The sequence below is a fragment of the Sander lucioperca genome, chromosome 6, assembly GCF_008315115.2.
Source record: "Sander lucioperca isolate FBNREF2018 chromosome 6, SLUC_FBN_1.2, whole genome shotgun sequence".
Lineage (NCBI taxonomy): Eukaryota > Metazoa > Chordata > Actinopteri > Perciformes > Percidae > Sander > Sander lucioperca.
Window position 1 is genome coordinate 11,735,610 of NC_050178.1, and position 17,924 is coordinate 11,753,533.

Here is a 17,924-nt window from a genome sequence, read left to right on the forward strand (position 1 = left end):
ATTAGCTTGGTAGATATGACCAGCTGTGAGATGAAAGTTGTTTTAATAGATGGCTGAAATAAAATAATGTGATGCCAGTCTTGTGTAAATATATGAGCACATCAGGCTTAAAGGCAGCTATTGTGTTTCCTCTTTATATTTTACCTGTAAATCTGCTTTGATTTGTCAACATTATTAAGGAAAACGTTTAATTGGATGGAACAGTTTTGTTGTTACTTCACTGCTACCGGCTAGATCTACTTTTTTACTTTGTTTGCAGGCTGGATTCACAGGTAATACGATTTATGAGTATTTAGCAAAAGTGCTTAAGCACAGAGCAGCAAACATCTGCATTAATTTAATTCTGAATAAAAGCCACAGCGATACCAGTGTTTCTAGAAATCAACACCAGTCAGAGCTGCATGATAAGAAAAAGAAAATAATCTTCAAATGAATTTGGATTTTTTTTTTGCTAGTAATTTTAAAAATGTGAAATGTCACAGAGAAGTACTTTTCAATAATGTATATGTTGTACACACAATTCACCTTGAAGATATTAACTTACAGAAGTCATTCAGATTCCTCATGCAGTCTGGGTTGCTGGCACTTTAAACCACAACTCAGTTATTGTGGTCTTGGTAACAACAGAGCAATGCTTAGTTTGAGCACGATTATGTGTGTGTGGATATTTCAAGCAGTGTAATAAAAGCGGATGCGTGGCTGTAGGAACTATGACTGTTCTCAGGCATGGGAAGCTGATATGAGAGGCTTGCCATTCTTTAAGGCATTTATTGCAGAAGGTCACAAGTCAGGAGCTTTGAATTCTTCCCTGCAAAACATAACATCATTAAACTACACTAAAATTGTAATATTTTCTGGCCAAGTGGTGAAAAATCACGTACAGCATCCAGGTTTTTATGTTGTAAAATTGTCTGATTAAAGGAAACCTCTTTTGTACAGTACAGTATGATAAAATCAGCCAATATGTGTCATGTTTTTTCTAAGTGTATGACTACAAGGAATTGCGAAATACTATTGGCATGTGGTTAGTGGCTTTTAAATGTCAAAGCCTAGTACTATAAACTCCCAGTAAAGAGTTGTGTCTAAAATAACAGGATGGCATGTGGCCACTGATGTTAGTGTGTCCTAGGACCTAATGCAGGAAGATGCTCAGTTGTTTGCAGGGTTGCACTTAGTCATGAACATTACTTTTTTTAATCATTGACTTTCCATAATATCCTCTGAAAGCATTGCAAACACTTACTCACAGTAAAAGAGAAATTTGAAGCCATGTGACAGTTGGCAAAGCGGAAGCAGTGCATGTGAAGTTACATAATGGTAGGGCATAATAAATGCCTCACAGTATGCCATGGATATGTGGTAAACGGAATGTAATAGCAGGAAGCAAGCCACTTTATAGTCCAGTACTGGTTAAGTAAAGATTAAAATGATCATATACATAATGACTTGATTATTGTGTTCAGCCTCAGCTGTACTTCGTGTTAACACGCTAAACTGCTATGGTCAACCTTCTTACTGTAACATCTACATATGGAACATTGTCATTCAGAGTGTTACTGTAGCATGATGGTGTTAGCATTTAGCTCAAAGCCCTGCAGTACCTATTAGATGTGTTACGAGATCTTGTCCCCACTAGATCTTGCGAGATTGAACGTGACGAGATTTCTCGTCAAGGTAAAAAGTGTCTCGCGATACCAGTACACAAGTGCAGAGCAGCAGCCTTGAAATTAGCATAGAAGATCCCCCGCCCGTTCTCCAAGAAAAAGAAAAGAAAAAAGCTCCCCTCCCTCTCTCTCTCCCTCTCCCTCTTTCTCTCTTGGCCGAGACCAAGGGGGTAAGCTTCTCCTCGGACCGCGAACCTCCTATGGAGCCATTTTGATGCCACCAAGCCATCACCTCCCGTTAGCATTCCATTGACTGCCATTCATTTCCGCTCCACTTTCACAGCGAATAACTTTACATCTGAAGGGTTTAAAGACTCTATTTGTCCATTGTTTATTTCTAAAGAAACACGACAATGTATAAAAGGCTCCATTACCTTGTACCTCACGTTATGGCTCCGTAGTATACGTTTTTGTAAAAATAGGCTAACGATTGTGTCATAACCACGCGACTTACTGTCGCATAGTAGAGGAATTACCGTATAGTACAGGAGAAGCGCGCAGGCAGTTTCGTCTCACATTAGCTGTTTAAGTGTAATTACTAATGTTAACTAGCATTTTAGTTAGCAATAATTAGCCTGTGCCTATGTTATCTCCTTACGTATACCTACGCTCTCCGTCTCGCCTGCAATATTCTGAATGATTGAGATTTCTCTTGGCACAGCTACCAGAAGACTTATAACTTTTAGACACGTTGCTCACGGCACATTTACATCGTCTCTCTCAGTTGGAGGCTGCGCAGTAACGCTCAGCCATCACCGGAAAAGTGCTTCTAATAGCCTTCACTGGTCTCCGTCCAGAACAGCGGGATCTGTTGGTCCATTCTTATATACTGTCTATGGCCGAGACACACGCGTCCGCAGCGTGCAGTTCACTGTGTGGCGCAGACCACTCTCTTTCTCTGTTAAAATGAGTCGGGAAGCGGACAGCAAAACCTAACTTTACTTTTAATGATAATAAACAAAGATAAATGTTCTCCGTTCGTCCTATAATGGTCATAAATCGATACTAGATTAGCCTACTTCCTAGTTCATTGCTGCAATTAATAAAATGCAGAGGAGGAGAAAAGAGCATCTGTCTTCACAAAAATCATCTGTTGAGTGTTTGATGGTAATTTATTTGTGCTTTAGAACTTAATCAATGTGAAATGCAATTATGCAACTATGTCATATTCACAATGACAAATTCAAGTACAAAACATTTGGTCTCAACTACTGCCAGAAAACGCTTAGTTATGTTGTAACCTTGGTTCTCTGAGTGAGGAGACTCTCTCCACCATACATATGGAATAGGTAACAGTGTAACTATTATACAGGAGAGAAGTCAGTTATCTGAGTTTGTGGCAGAACCTTTTAGTGCTAGGTTTTCATTTTATGACTCTTGATTGAATAAATGACTATTAGTCTTATTTCTTCATTGTAGTTTTCTGTAAAATGGTGTTAACATCTCGTCTAGATCTCGTGAACCCAATCTTGTGTTTCATCTCGTCTCGTGAGTTGGGCGTCTCGTCACACCCTTAGTGCCTATATACAGCCTCACAGAGCCACTAGAGTGTCTGTAGACTCTTAGCCTTGGTATATACAGTATTAAGTGACAAGCTCATGATTACATTAAGATTAAAGATAGACAAGTGAAACAGTTCACTGTTGAACAGGGAAGGATTTATTTATTTTGGCACAGTGATTGATAATTCAAACACTTGACATACAAACACTAAGACATACTCAGTTAGACATATTGTCATATCTTCAATTTTCCATGAGGTCAGAACTTCAGAGAAGCCAGCTGATTTTCTGTCTTACTCAGCAGAGGAAACTATAATCACAGCTCAGGGAAAAATATAGTAGATCAATAAATAAGGGGGTGCAAGATTAGCATATCATTATTGTTGAATCTCGGATGTGTCTTGTCAAAGTCCTCTTTGCGTCCAGTAGATAAATTGAGTAATCTTTGCACTCAAATACAAAAAAATCAAGTTTTAAAATGTAAATCTGTCCCATTTGTTCATGGTGTTTGAAAACGTGTGTGGCTAGTCATCAAGAGCTTTTCTTTTCTTCTCTCTTTATCCTTTATTTTCTTCTCCACCGTTTTGTTGTATCACATCAATACAGTAAATCGCAAAAAAGCAGGTTTCAAAATTGGCAAATCCTTTATATTCAATACTTTAAATGGAACAGGCATCTTCAGGAGTTAAGGCCGACTACATCATCCTAATCTAAAGAAGGAGGGAGATTAAAGATACAGTATAATGTTAATGTTCAAACATATAGCCCGGAAAAGTAGAATTAAAAAATGTAACAAATCATTTGAATGTTTTTTTACCTTCGACAACAAGTTTAGTTGAACACTCCACTCTGCCCAAAGTGTTTTCTGCAATGACTGTGTAATCCCCACTGTCCTTGGGCCCAACTTTGAGTATCACCATAGAACAGACCCCACATGTGTTAGTGATGTAGTAGTTAGTATTGGTGTTGAGGCTAATATTATTTCTGTACCAGGTAACATAGGGTTTGGGGTTTCCTGTCACTGCACAGCTCATGTAGCACTCGTAGCTCTCTGGACTTTTGTGCATTTTCAGTGGAACAGAGAATGAGGGAGGTGTCTCAAAGTTGCAGTTTTTAGAGGCAGGAAGGTTCAGAGAAAATGTTTCTGGAGGGAAGAAAATGGAAACAAAAGTTAAAAGGGTGTAATATTTATTTATCTCCTTTTAGTATATATAGCAGAATATGCAATAATATCATGTTAAGGCAAACAAAACAGTCATTAGCACAGTTATCCGACTTTGCAGTTTGCCATACAGTATGTTCTAAACATACAAATAAATACAAATAATTAGTTAAGGTGACACCTCTCACTTTGCCACTATAATTGTTTTGGGACAGAGGGATTTTTGACAGCTAAGTCAAAATTGTCAATCCTTTTATGCTCCTATTAATTACATACAGTATATCTATTCACTTGTTCCTTCACTTGTACAAATATCTTTCTTCTATCTTTTTAATAAACGTCTGTACACTTACAAAGTTCTCAATGCTTTGGTTTACATGTAGGGACCCTCATTATGCTACCGTGGAAGTGTGGTGCTATTTTGAGCCTTGTTAGTCGTATAGAAATAGCGATTTCTTTTTACTTTACCCGTGCCCCGACGACTAGCGTTATAAGCTAATTAGCGGTTTGCGCTAAAACTGGTCACATTCAATTAGCATGAAAACAAATCCCAGAGAACGGTTGACTCGGTACACATGTGTTATTAACCCCTAGCTTCATTTTGTGTTGGATTTGTCCTTTAATCAATTAAATGTTTAGTCTATGAAAACTGAACCAAACAGTGAAACATGTCCATCACAAGTTTCGAGAGCCTGAGGTGACATCTCAACATGTCTTGTTTAGTCTGACTGACAGTCCCAACCCCAGATACATTACATTTAAAAGTATATAGAAAAACAGCAAATTCTCACATTTAAGAAGCAAAACCAGCAAATGTTTGGCATTTTGTCTACCCACTGCTATAATTGAGTATAAATGAGTCATATTTTTGTATGTATCCTCTCTCTCTCTCTCTTTCTTTCTGAATGTTTCTGAATGTTAAAATGACATTTTTCCTTACCGCTGTTGCACCACAGCTTGCTCTTGGGGGGGAATTGTTGGATCTCTGTAAATTATAGATTGTGGTCTAAACCTATCTGTAAAGTGTCCTGAGATAACATCTGCTATGATTTGACACTATAAAAAAATGAATTGAATTGAATTGAATTTTTTCTCAGTTATCAAAATTGTTGCCATTTCATTTTCAGTTGATTGTCTAATTGACTAACGAACTAATCGTTTAAAATTAGTACACAATATTGCATCATATTTGTTAAACCTGCCTGTTTTTCTCTTCACTTCCCAGATTGCAGACTCAGAGGGCTTGGAAAGCCCCATGTCATTCTTGGTATAGACCCGGAACTTATACTCCCTTCCTGGCATGATATTGATGACAGTGAACTTGTTATTGAAGAGATGGTCTGCCACAGTCTGCCAATTACGCTTAACAGAATCATGCTTGGTGATCATGTAGTGCAGCCTGTCATCTTTCGTCTCATCTGGAGAGGGAGTCCAGGAGACCGTCACTGTTCCCGACACGTTCTCCTCCAGCTCCACGGGGCCTGGAGGCTTGGGGTCATCTAGAAACAGGTAGGATAGATTTTTAATATCTTGCTATTAGTCATGCTCTCCTTAAACTTTCCCCACACATCCCTTAAGTCCAAAGTGTACAAAAATATAGTATACATAAGACTTAATTTTCTTTGCATCTTTGCACCTTAAAGAACATAAATATTTTAAAAGCTTAAATTAGTAATTCTGTAAATTTGAGTACCTCTTTTGCTCCATTCAAAAACTAAAGCAACTTTGGAATAATCTTAAAAATATAATGCATATCACATTGCAAAACCATAAACCTTACCCATTTAACTTTTATTTGTTATGCATTAGTTGGAATTTAATTTTGTTCATTGTACCTGTGACTAGGGCTAGGCAATATGTCGATATTATATTGATATATGAGGCTAGATATCGTCTTACATTTTGGATATCGAAATATCGCAATATGACACGTGTTGTCTTTTCCTGGTTTTAAAGGCTGCATTACAGTAAAGTAGTAAATGTACTTTTCTGAACTTACCAGACTATTGTAGCTGTTCTATTATTTGCCTTTACTCACTTAGTCATTATATCCACATTACTGTTGATTATTTATCAAAAATCTCATTATGTAAATGTTTTGTGAAAGCACCAATTGTCAACCCTACAATATCGCTGCGATATCGATGTATTTGGTCAAAAATATCGAGATATTTGATTTTCTTCATATCGCCCAGCTTTACCTGTGACTCTTATCTCAACACTAGAGGTCTCCTGACCGACAAGATTTTTGACAATGATTGTGTAGATTCCAGTGTCATGGCGCTCTGATGAGGGGATCATTAACTGCGATGACGTGTCTGTGTTGCTCACTGTCACACGCTTGGGAACAGGATGACCGTCCTTGAGCCATTTGACAGCTGGTATTGGAGAGGCCTGCCAACAACAGGAGATACAGGGCTAAGCTGTGGGTTTATACTTTTTGGTAGAGCAGCAGAGAAGTGTCTAATCTGTAACTTTAAACATGACTTTGAACAAAACAACTGGGTGTTTTTTTGTGTCTATTGTTTGTATGAATATTATACTGAACCTTAAAGTTGAAGTTGATCCGAGCAGAATTCCCAGCTTTCATTACCACAAAGTTCTTCATTTTTTTGTCAGTAAATTGAGGCCTTACTGTGACAATGTGGGGAGAGTTTTAAGTGATTAAATGAAGGTAAAATGTATCAAATTCTGACTGCAGACAGTTCACAATGTCCACTTACTAACCTGGAGGAGGCATTGCAATGATGTAGTTGTCCAATTCTTGAGGCTCACCATCTCCACCCTCATTGGTGGCTACAACTCTTACCCAGTACATGGCCATAGACTTTAGACCCATAATAGTATAGGAGGACATAATGATAGCATTGGAGTTACAGCGACCCCATTCTGGGTTTTCTGCTGGTCTGAGCTCCACAAAGTATCCTTTAGCCTCATCTTTGACCCCTTCTTCCTCTGTGGGTTTGGACCAGCCCAGCGATAAAGTGGAGTATGTGGAGTCTGTCACCTTCAGGTCAGTAACTTTACCAGGGGGCTCTGAAAGTGTAAACATTTAAGCATTGAGATTTGAGCAATTAAGCATTGAGATGGTAACAATATAGCTTTCATCGGCTTATTACTTACTCTTTGGATCTCTTGCAAACACAAATTCAGAAGGCGTACTTGGCTCTCCAGCACCAGAAATGTTGATAGCTGATACACGGAACTCATACTCAAAGCCTTCCACAACATCCTTCACTGCATACTTTTTCTCTGTTGGCATGGCAAAAGTATCATTAAGACTATAAAGTAGAATATATTGTTTTTTTTACTTTTGTACTTTTGAACATTTGTACTTGACAATGCTACATCTGTAAACCCTGTACCTCTGATGGGCTCATCGAGTGGGTTGACATGGCCCCACAGATTACTGCCGTTCTTCCGTTTCTCTATGTTGTATCCCAAAATGTTGGTTCCTCCAGTATTAGTGGGTGCAGACCAAGCAAGATTGATACAGTCTTTGAAAGCACTAATAATCTTAGGTGTAGAAGGAGGTCCAGGGTAAGCTGAAAGAGTGATGAAATAGAAAAAAAACTGTCACTTTTTAACTGGCTCACACAAAGCCTTTTGTAATTGAGACACTGTCAATACATTTGGGTGTGCTTGTAGGAAGGCTCACCCTTTGTCCCTGCCTGAATGTCATCAGTTTCCATCATTTCACTGATGCCTTGATCAGTTTCCGCCCTGATGTGGTAGCAGTACTTTCTTCCATGATCCACATCAGTGTCCCTGTATTTAGCCTCTGGGCCAATCTTGCCTAATTTCTTCCAGCTGTTTCGGCCAATCTGTTGGCGCTCCAGGATGTAGTCTGTGATAGGGGAACCGCCATTGTCTTTGGGAGTCCTCCATTTGAAGTCAATGCAAGCTGCCGAACTTTCAATGATATCCACAGGGCCTAGGGGTGGTGTTGGTTTATCTGCAGTACGACAAATGTATAAAGAACAACCACAGTTATATCCACATCTTGTATTATATATATGACTTTTGTGCAACAGAAGAACATGCAGTTCTCAACATGTGGCATACAACCATACCTAACACAACAAGCTGCGAGATGGCCTCAGTTGTTCCACATTCATTTTTAATCTTGATCTTAATTTCTCCAGTGGTTTTGCGTTGGCACTTGGTAAGCAGCAGGCGGCTGTGTGAGGAAGATTTCTCGATTTTGATATGGGTGTCCTCCAACAGCTCTTCGCCCTCATTATACCACTGGATCTTCATGGGCTCCCGGCCAACAAAGGATAGCTTGAAGGCTGCATCTTTCCCAGTTTTGATTATGACAGGTTTTATGAACTCGGTGAGGTCATCTGCGTTAATTCTTGGAGGATCTAGCAGGAAAAACATTTTTACTTTTATTGCTGAGCTGAAAAGAATATTGTTTTACACATTTTCACAGTGGCTACCTGTTTGTGTTGCTTTAGTTCTGATTACAATACCTTCAACACTTAACGCAGCTTCTGTTTTACGCCCATCAGCTTCACATCGGTACTTTCCAGAATCCTCTTCTTTGCAGTTCTTGATAATTAGTTTGCGATAAGTCCCATCTTTAACAATACAGATATCATCTGTAGCTGTTATCTGAAATACACACACACACACACACACACAAAGTGAAAACAGTACCGGTGTTGCTCTTGCTTCTGGTAAAAACTGATGAATTGCTATTCCTGAACCAGCTCATCCTCACCTCATTTCCATCTTTGTACCAGACTGCGTCACAGTCCTCACTGCTCAGCCGGCAGACCAGTTCTGCATCAGTACCAATGATTGCGGTTACATCTGACAGTCCGCCGGTGAAGTATACTCCTGGGTCTAAATGGAAATACCTCACATTACTAACCTTATTGTTAACTGGAAACAGGAATATATAAACAACAAAGCATTACAGTGTGAATATTGTGTGCTGATGCATACCAATGACTGTTTCAGGGACAAGTGGGCCTGCTCGCACTCGCTTTCTTTTCTCTTGAACAGGCTCCCCTTCTTCAGTATCAGCATCTTCAGCAGAAGCCTCTCCCTCCTTTGCTTGTACCTTTTGCTTGGGTTCTGATGATGCTGCGTCAGCTGGTTCTTCCTCCTGTACATCCTCTTCTTTGTCATCTTCATCCTCTTCCTCCTCAACAGTGGTTGCTTTTGCACATTCTCCAGCTTCTGCCTTTACCTTTTTATCTGCCTTTGCCTTTGCTTTGGCTTCTGCTTTTGCTTTAGCTTTGGCTTCTGCTTCGGCTTTAGCTTTGGCTTCTGCTTCCGCTTTCTCAGCTGCAGCCGCGGCGGCTGCTGCAGCTGCTGCTTCTGCCTCCGCCTTTGCCTTTGCAATCAACTCCTCTCTGTCTTTCTGTACCTTAGCACGTTGCTCCTCAGCAATCTTCAAAAGTTCGGCTCCACCACCACCTGCTCTGGTTGTTTTGCGAGCTTTCTTCTTTCCTTGTGAGTTTGGTTCACTGTCGGCTAATAAAAAATACACAGTACCGGGACATGTTTAATGCTTCATGAGACATTTTCAATATCTGATAAACTTGTGGTGAACAGTCTGAAAAGATCCAATTTGAAATGTGTAAAGGGTACCTTCCACTATAAGCCAGGCATTGCAGCAGTTTTGTCCAGTCACAGCCGCATAAATTCCTTTGTCCAATAGCTTGCAGTCCTTCACCACCAATGTGTGAATCAGCATGTCTTCTGACACAATGATGTCATATTTGTCCCCTTGCTCTAGTGGGACATTCTTTCCTGTCCAATTTATCTTTTTCAGGGGATGTGAGATGACACACTCAAACACAGCGTCTTCTCTTTCCTCTGCTTTCACGTCTTGAATCTTGACCAAGAACTCCACAGGGGGAACTAGACGAAGCACAAAGATATTATTAACAGCATAATTATTAAAATTATGGTATTTAGAATTTCCTGTCACAAGACAACTCATGTAGCTCTTTTTGGACTGTTGTATTGGCATTGTGTACACGTTACAGTCAAGTTTGTAGATAATTATTTTGGCACGTCATCTTACGTTTGAAGTCAGTTGAGAAGATCTTAACTCCATCAACCTCCACTTGGTATAATCCTGCATCGTCTGGGTCAACACCATTGATGCTAAACACAAACTTCTTTCCCACTTGCTTCAGTCCATGTTTTACCTCTGCATCCACATCATAAGGAATCATAACTCCATCCTGTTTAAACATAAGCAGTCATAAACGTTGGAGCAATATGTAGTGTGCATGTGAATGTGTCCGTGTTGCAGAATATGTAACACGACTTTCAGTGCTTTTGTTTTCACCATTGAGAAAAAAGTTCATCTTTAAAATGAAACATCTCACCTTGTATATGAAGATTTTGCTGGTAGGGTCTTTCAGTGACATTTCAAGTTCAAACTCTGCATCACCATCATCTTTCAATTCAATGGGCTTTAGGTTGCATAGTCTTTCAACAACCTGTAGTAATTGGAATTAGTACAAAAAAAACCATTTTATAGTTTGTTTAATTTATATAAATATAGATGCCAGGCTGTGTAGGTGCTTTAAATTTACATTTGGATTAATATGAGACGTACCCTTTCTTGCTCTTGCTCCCTTTCTATCTTCCTCTCACTTAGTTTTTTCAGCATCCCACGGAAATCAGTGACACCATACTGAGCACAGATGGACTCATAATCTTTTTTGTCTGCACTCATCAACAGTTCCCAGAAACGTTCATCGATTTCTGGTTTCTTCTCTTCTTTTGCCTCAGGGTCAACCCTTCGAAAAAAAACAAAACAAACTTTAAGGTAATAGTCATAAATGACAAAAAAACAACAACAAATTGTCATGTACTTTTTTTCCATTCATAAATGTACTACATACCTATTTTTTAAGGCCTTTTTGAAGTCCTCAGGTGTCTGTCGGACAGCTACAACAAAGCCAGCAGCAGTTTACAACTTTCATTCAATGACTGACATTGCATTATTATAGATTAAATAAGTTGTGTACCTGTTCTTGCTTCCTGCAAGGCTTGGGTCTTCTTAAAGCCAACTAAAATGGGAGAAAAAAAATGCAGTGAAGTGAGACAGATGTAATTCATCTTAATACTTAGTTTTGATTTAATGGAAGAATGGAATAAAAGTAAGTAACTGACCCTCAATAATATTAAGCGTAGCAGTTACAACCGCTATGCCATATTCATTTTTGGCATAACACTTGTAGGTATCAGCTTGATCCACCGTTAATGCAGGCATCTATCAATCAATACATGATTATCAGTATTAGATTTTAAGTTATTTGTATAAGCACTCCTTGTGACACATAGTCATAGTGATCTCACCTGTAGTTGGTATTCACCAGAACTTGTATCATGGACCATTTTCCACCTTTCGTCATCAATTTCTCCTTCATTTCTTGCCCAGGTCACAGTCGGTGTTGGTTTGCCAGTAATGACTGCTCTGAAGATTGCCACTTTTCCTACAGAAATGGTAACAGGAATGTACCATTATGTTTTTATCTTAGATTAAGAACATCAGGAAGAAATTAGGTTGTGCATGTGATTTGAGCTGGTATTTTACCTTACCTTCTTGAATAGTTAGAGAAATGGGTTTCCGAGTGAAATCTGGGGTGGCCATGCCTTCAGGTAGTTCTTCCACATACTGTGTGATCATAACTCCAGGCACCCTTGACTTCTTTTTAATTCTCACTGGCATTAAATGAGATAAAGTGCATTATTTACACACGTATGAAGAACTTCTGTAGGTTTGACAGCTTTGATTTAAGTTCATATGTCTCACAAAAGGCTATACTTTATGCATTTAGTTTTGATCACATATTTTATTGTTTGGCATTAATTTGCTGTCGAAGATGGGTATTCAAACTCTAGTTACTTACCCTGCCCTGGAGCAGTTGGCTCCTCCTCTTTAGCTCTACGTATTTTAAACATCTTGATTTGTACAGCTTCTCTGTTAATGCAAAAACGTTAGAATGCGGTTTTAAAACACTTAATACTTTAATAAGGCAAGACTGTTTAGTTTGCTTATATAACATTTTAATTGGTCTTCACTTTATTTTCTCCCATATCAATGCTCAACATATACTAAAATTCCAGTGTAGTCTGGAGCTGTCAGCATGGCTTGACCACTTGCTAGTAACCATAAGAATTCCCATCTGTCTGACATGCAGTTAGTAGCTTCCAGGTGGTCTGAAACTATAATGGGTATCACTTATCATTGTTTTATCTAGTGGCTTAAGGCATTATGCCCGCTTTTACAACACAATGTTGATGCATTTTTTAGTAAAGCCTATCCTTTGAGAGACAGTTAGGATGTAATGAGACACAATTTATTCCTCCCTTCAATTACTAATCCCTTATTACAAATATTATGGTGTATGCTGCGTTGTGTGACGTCAGTGTTAAACCATGAGAGTAAGGTCTATATCGCAAATGGTGTTAGGATATCTGAGTTAGTAACTCTATCTGTGCTATAGATTAAAGGATTCCTGTGATCACAAAATGCTTAACATTCCTTTCGTAGGTTCCTGCAATAGGCAGGCCTAATTTTTCAGGAAGTAGGTTGCGTACCTCATAAAACTATCTATCTATCTATTATGACTCAGGAAGTGAAGCAAGTGACTGACTGCAAATGTAACATTAGTCATAACCATCTTTGTATTTAGGTTTTGCATTGTGTGGTTAAAAAATAACCTTTTCCCTTTTTCTTCCTTCTACTTCCTATTCTATTGTGTCATTAAATCAAATTTCTTAAACTATAAAATGGTACATTTTGATGATCAGATATCACTTAATCATTTTAAATAATTCATAATTAACTCATTAACAAAGTGATGTATAGCATCATGTGTTTAAAACTTACAAAATGTATAATTCAGAAAATATATTATGTAAGTATTTATACTTAAAGTGATTTTTTTGTAATTTAGATTTCATTTGAGAGGTTAGATTACATATCACTTCTTTATATACCAGTATATGATAAAAACATCTTAAAGGCTCAAGTATAAACTAATGTTAGCACTCTGTTAATCTTACTTCATGTTTATGATCTCATTAGTCTAATGACAGAGCCTTTTGTTCTTGGATTACATTTGATCACTTATACCATTAATATTGCATTTAATTAAAATACATTATGCAGAGTCCTGTCAGTCGATGAAGTGTCTGCATATTTAGCAGTTTTGCACACTTGGTGTACTGCTGTCACTGCTTTGAAACTATATTTGTCTGAGAGAGAAAATAGCTGCCAAGGGTGTGAACTGATTTATGAATGTTCTGTCAGGCCATGTCCTAAATCTCAGAGCAACATGGTATAGCAGTGCATATACTTTTATTTTGTCAGTTTTTTGTGATAAAATACTAAGTAAAATATCACATTAAAGCTTGGTAAAGTACTGTAACCACATGTGGCAGGAAGAAAGTGAAGGACCAATTTTAGTTTGAATAAACAAATAACTTTGTATGTTTCTGTAGTTTGACTATCAGTTACCACTACTCTCTTGCACTTGCACAATCACTAGTCTGATCGTGATCTTTCTTACATTTTTTACTCTTTGTATTATTTCTTATCAAGCTTAGACAATTCCGCTTGCCTACAAAGATTATCAAAAACATTATTACAGCAATATTTACAGCATATTACATTTTAGAGATACTGAACTAATTTAAACTGCTGTCAGCATCAATAAAGATTCTCATTTAGGCTAACTAGTAAAGTCTCATTACCATGTTTACCAAAGGTTAATAACAGTAAAATGCAGTGTCAGATAAGCACATATAACATATACATATTTACATAAATTGGCTAACAGAATAAAGATTTTGATGAAATGACATATACACATATTAGAATTTTCACAGTACTCGGTCAATTGACTTACTATTTTTTTTTCAAGTAAACTGTTCTCTCGCTGTCTGTTGCCGGCCAGGTTCCAGCTGATTCCTGAGTGTGGGCTTTTCGTTTTGAGAGGCAATGAAGTCTTTCAGAGACACTCGGAGCAACCTAACCCACTGCTTTTTCACTGTGGCTCCTGGGGATAGGTTTACTGACATTCACGTTGGCCCTTAAGTTCTATAGGTTCCTGAAAAGGGAGCACTAGAGGGAATGCAGGAGTGAAGCTTTCTAATCCCTCCCTCAAAAGTGGAATTTCAGCAGCAGGGTGCTTTTGGCTGCTCTTTTTAAAAAGGGAAGTCTCATGAGAAGTGACATAGAAGTGTCATGGGCTGAGCTGCCTCTCCATTCGCTTAATTGTACATGTAAGCTGCCTGATCTTCATCCTAACATTTAACAAGAGGTAAGTTTTTTTTTTTTAGCTCCTTCCATTCGTTTGTTGGAAATGGTAATAACAATAAATGTTCAGAAATGCTTGAATTAATGGATCGTATTTTCATGCAGGAAGTCTATGCCAAAAATGAGACAATTTGCATAAATGTTCCTATTTACTTATTGACACTGGACATATCAGACGATAAGCAAAAAAACAACAACCTAAACCTCATTCTAATACTAATGAGCCAAAGTTATGTTTTACTGTCTTGTTAGACTGAAACAGAACAGAAAAAAGTTACATAGTAGCATATATTAAATATACATATTATAGCATATATAACATTGTAATAGGCACTTTACTTTGAAAGTGAGAGGTGTCATCCTGCACTGGTTTGACATGTTTTATCCCAGGTTGCAACTGTTGGCCCTCTCTTCTTCAGTGACTCTAAACTTGGACTTGTGTCTGACCTTACAAAAAATATGCCTAGGGAGGTAATACAAGAAGGCTGGGCATAAATTATTCACATAAAACTTCATGAACATGAACAAGTGGTATGGATTTCGATACTTGCTTGCTTTTGACCCATGACCGCAATATTATTTAAGCACATAATATAATCTGAAAACTGCTGCCCTGATTAAAAAAACAATGCAACTGATCTCAGCTGGTATTCTGTCTGTAATGGAGTGGAATGGAAATTTCTAAGCGACCCCAAACGTTTGACTGGTAGTATATTTCTGTTAAGTGTTAACTGTTTTTTTTTAAAGTGATATTCCGCTCAGATCAAAAATTCCATGTCAAAGTAACAGTATGAAGTCTTTATTTACACTAAACCCACACATTTTCATATGTATAACATTCAGTATCATAAACATTTGTCATGTCAGTATTTTTTCTCATCTCAGTTTCACTATAAAGGAAGATTGTAAATCCACAATTACGGAATTGCAACCAAACAATCACTATACATCTAAAAAAAATAACTGACACAAGCAGATGCAGATGCTTTAGACAAACACCTTAAATTAACACTTTAAATCAACAAATCACTGCTACACAGTGTCCTGTACTGTAAATATGTTGCTGTTTAACATGCATATTACCACCATTAAAACATGCCAAATTGCACACTAGTATTTCAAGCTTGCATTTTATTTAGAGGATTGCACAGTTGAAATCAAAACAAACAAAACACGTTTGTGGCTTTTTTTCAGCAAAGTTTGTTGGCCTAAGACTTTATTTAGTTTAACTTTAAATAAATGCCAGCCTGTATAGGAATTTGTCATAGAGTTAACGACCTATAAGGAAAGTATCACTGGCAATATTAAATAATCATTCATTCTACATTTGACAGGATTTGCTTAACTCTAAAGATGCAGTATGCAAATTACCACAACTTGGTTTCTGTTAGCGTTTTAGAACAATTCTTCTAAGAACATCTTCAGTGTGTTCATTTATTCTGGAAAAAAAGACAAAGGCAGTTATTAGTTTCAGATTTCAAAGATCATCACTGTAGAACATGCATATCAATGCAGAACATAGTGATACAGTGGCATCTTTAAAATACAGTTACATTCTGGTAAAGATTTACCTCTGACTGTTAGTTTAGTGGAGCACTCTGCCCTCCCCAAAGAGCTTTCTGCGACAACCTTGTACTCCCCGAAGTCTTTAGGTCCAACCCTCAATATAAGCAGAGAACAGACTCCACAGGTGTTGGAGATGAAGTAGTTAGTGTTGGTATTCAGACTGATACTGTTGCGGAGCCATGTCACATGAGGTGTTGGATCCCCTTTTATAGCACAGCTCATGTAGCATTCATACCCTTGAGGAGCAGTGTGCATTTTCAATGGGACAATGAACTTGGGAGGACACTGTAGATTACATGCCTTTGTTTCTGGCATGTTCATAGTAAACTTTTCTGGAAGAAATTAGATATGCATGGCATGAAATTAGAATTGTAATCACGTAACGGGAGAACATATTTCAACATTGACCTGAGGGTGGTTCTACAGGTACAGTTCTTCATGATATTACAGCATAGCAACATAGAAATAATATTTAATTCCGTTTCTGTGTCTGTGCTAATAGATAGTGTCATCCAAATGGTTTGGGGTATCAAAATTATATGGATAGCTATAAATAAAATAAAAAAAACAAACATCTCAAAGATACTATATTTAGTGAGATGACCAGATCAAATCCAGTCAAAAGCTAACATATCGGCCAGATTAATTGGTTGAATATTGACAGACTATTGTTCTTAACTCTTAACACAAGAAGAAAATAAATGTTAAGGGCTAAAACAAGGGTTGATCTTTAGACTGATGGTGAGGCTTAAATTATTGTTGTATTGACCCAAAATGTGAACCTGCATTTTGTGTAATGACCTATGCACTTTCATTGGACAAAAATAAAGTCATAAAAACATACAGAAAAAAAACTACGTTGACGCAATAAATGTATGGCCCAATGGCATCAGTCTTTTTAAAGTAGATGGTAAATTAGGCGGTGCAATCTTTGTAGATTGTTATGAAAGATACAAACTATTCAACTTTGTTTGTAGCCTTAGTGTTTTTGTGGATAAAATGATAGTACTGTATTTGCTTAAGCCTGTGTCTTGGTGAAAAATTCCATGTTTCTTCAAATACAGATATTGATCTTTTTTTAGACAAACCGGGGTCATGAGCACTGACATACCTTTTTTAGTAGGAATAAGCCACTTTTGTGATTCAGAGGGTTTGGAGGCGCCCATGTCATTCTTTGCATAGACTCTGAACTGGTATTCTCTTCCCGGCATTATGTTGCAGACTGTGAATCTATTGTTGAAGATGTGATCTCCAATGGTGTGCCATGCTGTCTTAGTTGAATCACGCTTAGTCACCATGTAGTGCAGCCTGTCATCACGTTTCTCATCTGGAGATGCAGTCCATGAAACGGTCACTGTGCCAGGCACATTTTCGTCTGTCTCCACGGGACCTGGTGGTTTTGGCTCATCTGGAGTTCAGATACAAATGTTTTTTTCTTTTTATCTACAGTATATGGAAAAGGAGGAAATTATTCATACAGTAAGAACATATAGTATTTTACCGAACTCACCTGTGACTCTAATTTCAGTGCTGAATGATTCTTGGCCGACAATATTCTTGACAATGATAGTGTAGATTCCAGTATCTCTGCGCTCAGCAGATGGAATCAGAAGCTGGGATGTTCCCTCTGAATTGCTGATGGTCACCTTTTTAGACACTGGTACTCCATCTTTCAGCCAGATGACCTCAGGCCAAGGAGAGGCCTAAAAAGAATGTGAAAATATAATTTT

The 17,924-nt window shown here is 37.9% G+C and overlaps 2 protein-coding genes and 1 long non-coding RNA gene across 5 annotated transcripts in view; 1 reads left to right on the forward strand and 2 right to left on the reverse strand.

Moving 5' to 3' along the window:
• Positions 1-17,924, forward strand: part of LOC116051473 — an 87,656-nt gene that overhangs the window by 47,287 nt on the left and 22,445 nt on the right. For both annotated transcript variants that reach the window (XR_004897736.1, XR_004897735.1), the window contains one exon: positions 5,554-5,837. This is a non-coding gene — a long non-coding RNA (uncharacterized LOC116051473). The remainder of the gene's footprint in view (positions 1-5,553; positions 5,838-17,924) is intronic.
• On the reverse strand, positions 3,301-14,618 carry LOC116051466 (immunoglobulin-like and fibronectin type III domain-containing protein 1). 2 transcript variants are annotated; one of them, XR_004897734.1, is made up of 25 exons: positions 14,219-14,618; positions 12,215-12,285; positions 11,904-12,026; positions 11,661-11,797; positions 11,475-11,574; positions 11,330-11,371; positions 11,204-11,249; positions 10,915-11,098; positions 10,682-10,795; positions 10,372-10,534; positions 9,933-10,205; positions 9,282-9,815; positions 9,055-9,179; positions 8,804-8,945; positions 8,402-8,695; positions 7,987-8,283; positions 7,694-7,873; positions 7,452-7,580; positions 7,056-7,364; positions 6,877-6,962; positions 6,530-6,722; positions 5,531-5,827; positions 3,984-4,310; positions 3,790-3,876; positions 3,301-3,750 (listed from the first exon to the last, which is right to left on the reverse strand). XR_004897734.1 is itself a non-coding variant. In XM_031301916.2 (24 exons), the coding sequence occupies exons 2-24, from the start codon at positions 12,264-12,266 to the stop codon at positions 3,872-3,874; spliced, it is 4,152 nt and encodes a 1,383-aa protein (XP_031157776.1). In that variant the 5' UTR covers positions 12,267-12,285; positions 14,219-14,618; the 3' UTR covers positions 3,301-3,871. The 2 variants fall into 2 exon arrangements, 1 of the variants encoding a protein (XP_031157776.1); XM_031301916.2 differs by having other exon boundaries at positions 3,301-3,876.
• Positions 15,412-17,924, reverse strand: part of LOC116051472 (immunoglobulin-like and fibronectin type III domain-containing protein 1) — a 29,966-nt gene continuing 27,453 nt past the window's right edge. The window contains exons 21-24 of the mRNA XM_036002587.1: positions 17,705-17,897; positions 17,306-17,602; positions 16,200-16,526; positions 15,412-16,067 (exon numbers count right to left, since the gene is read on the reverse strand). Coding sequence (XP_035858480.1) covers positions 16,063-16,067; positions 16,200-16,526; positions 17,306-17,602; positions 17,705-17,897 — 822 coding nt within the window. The 3' untranslated portion in view covers positions 15,412-16,062. The remainder of the gene's footprint in view (positions 16,068-16,199; positions 16,527-17,305; positions 17,603-17,704; positions 17,898-17,924) is intronic.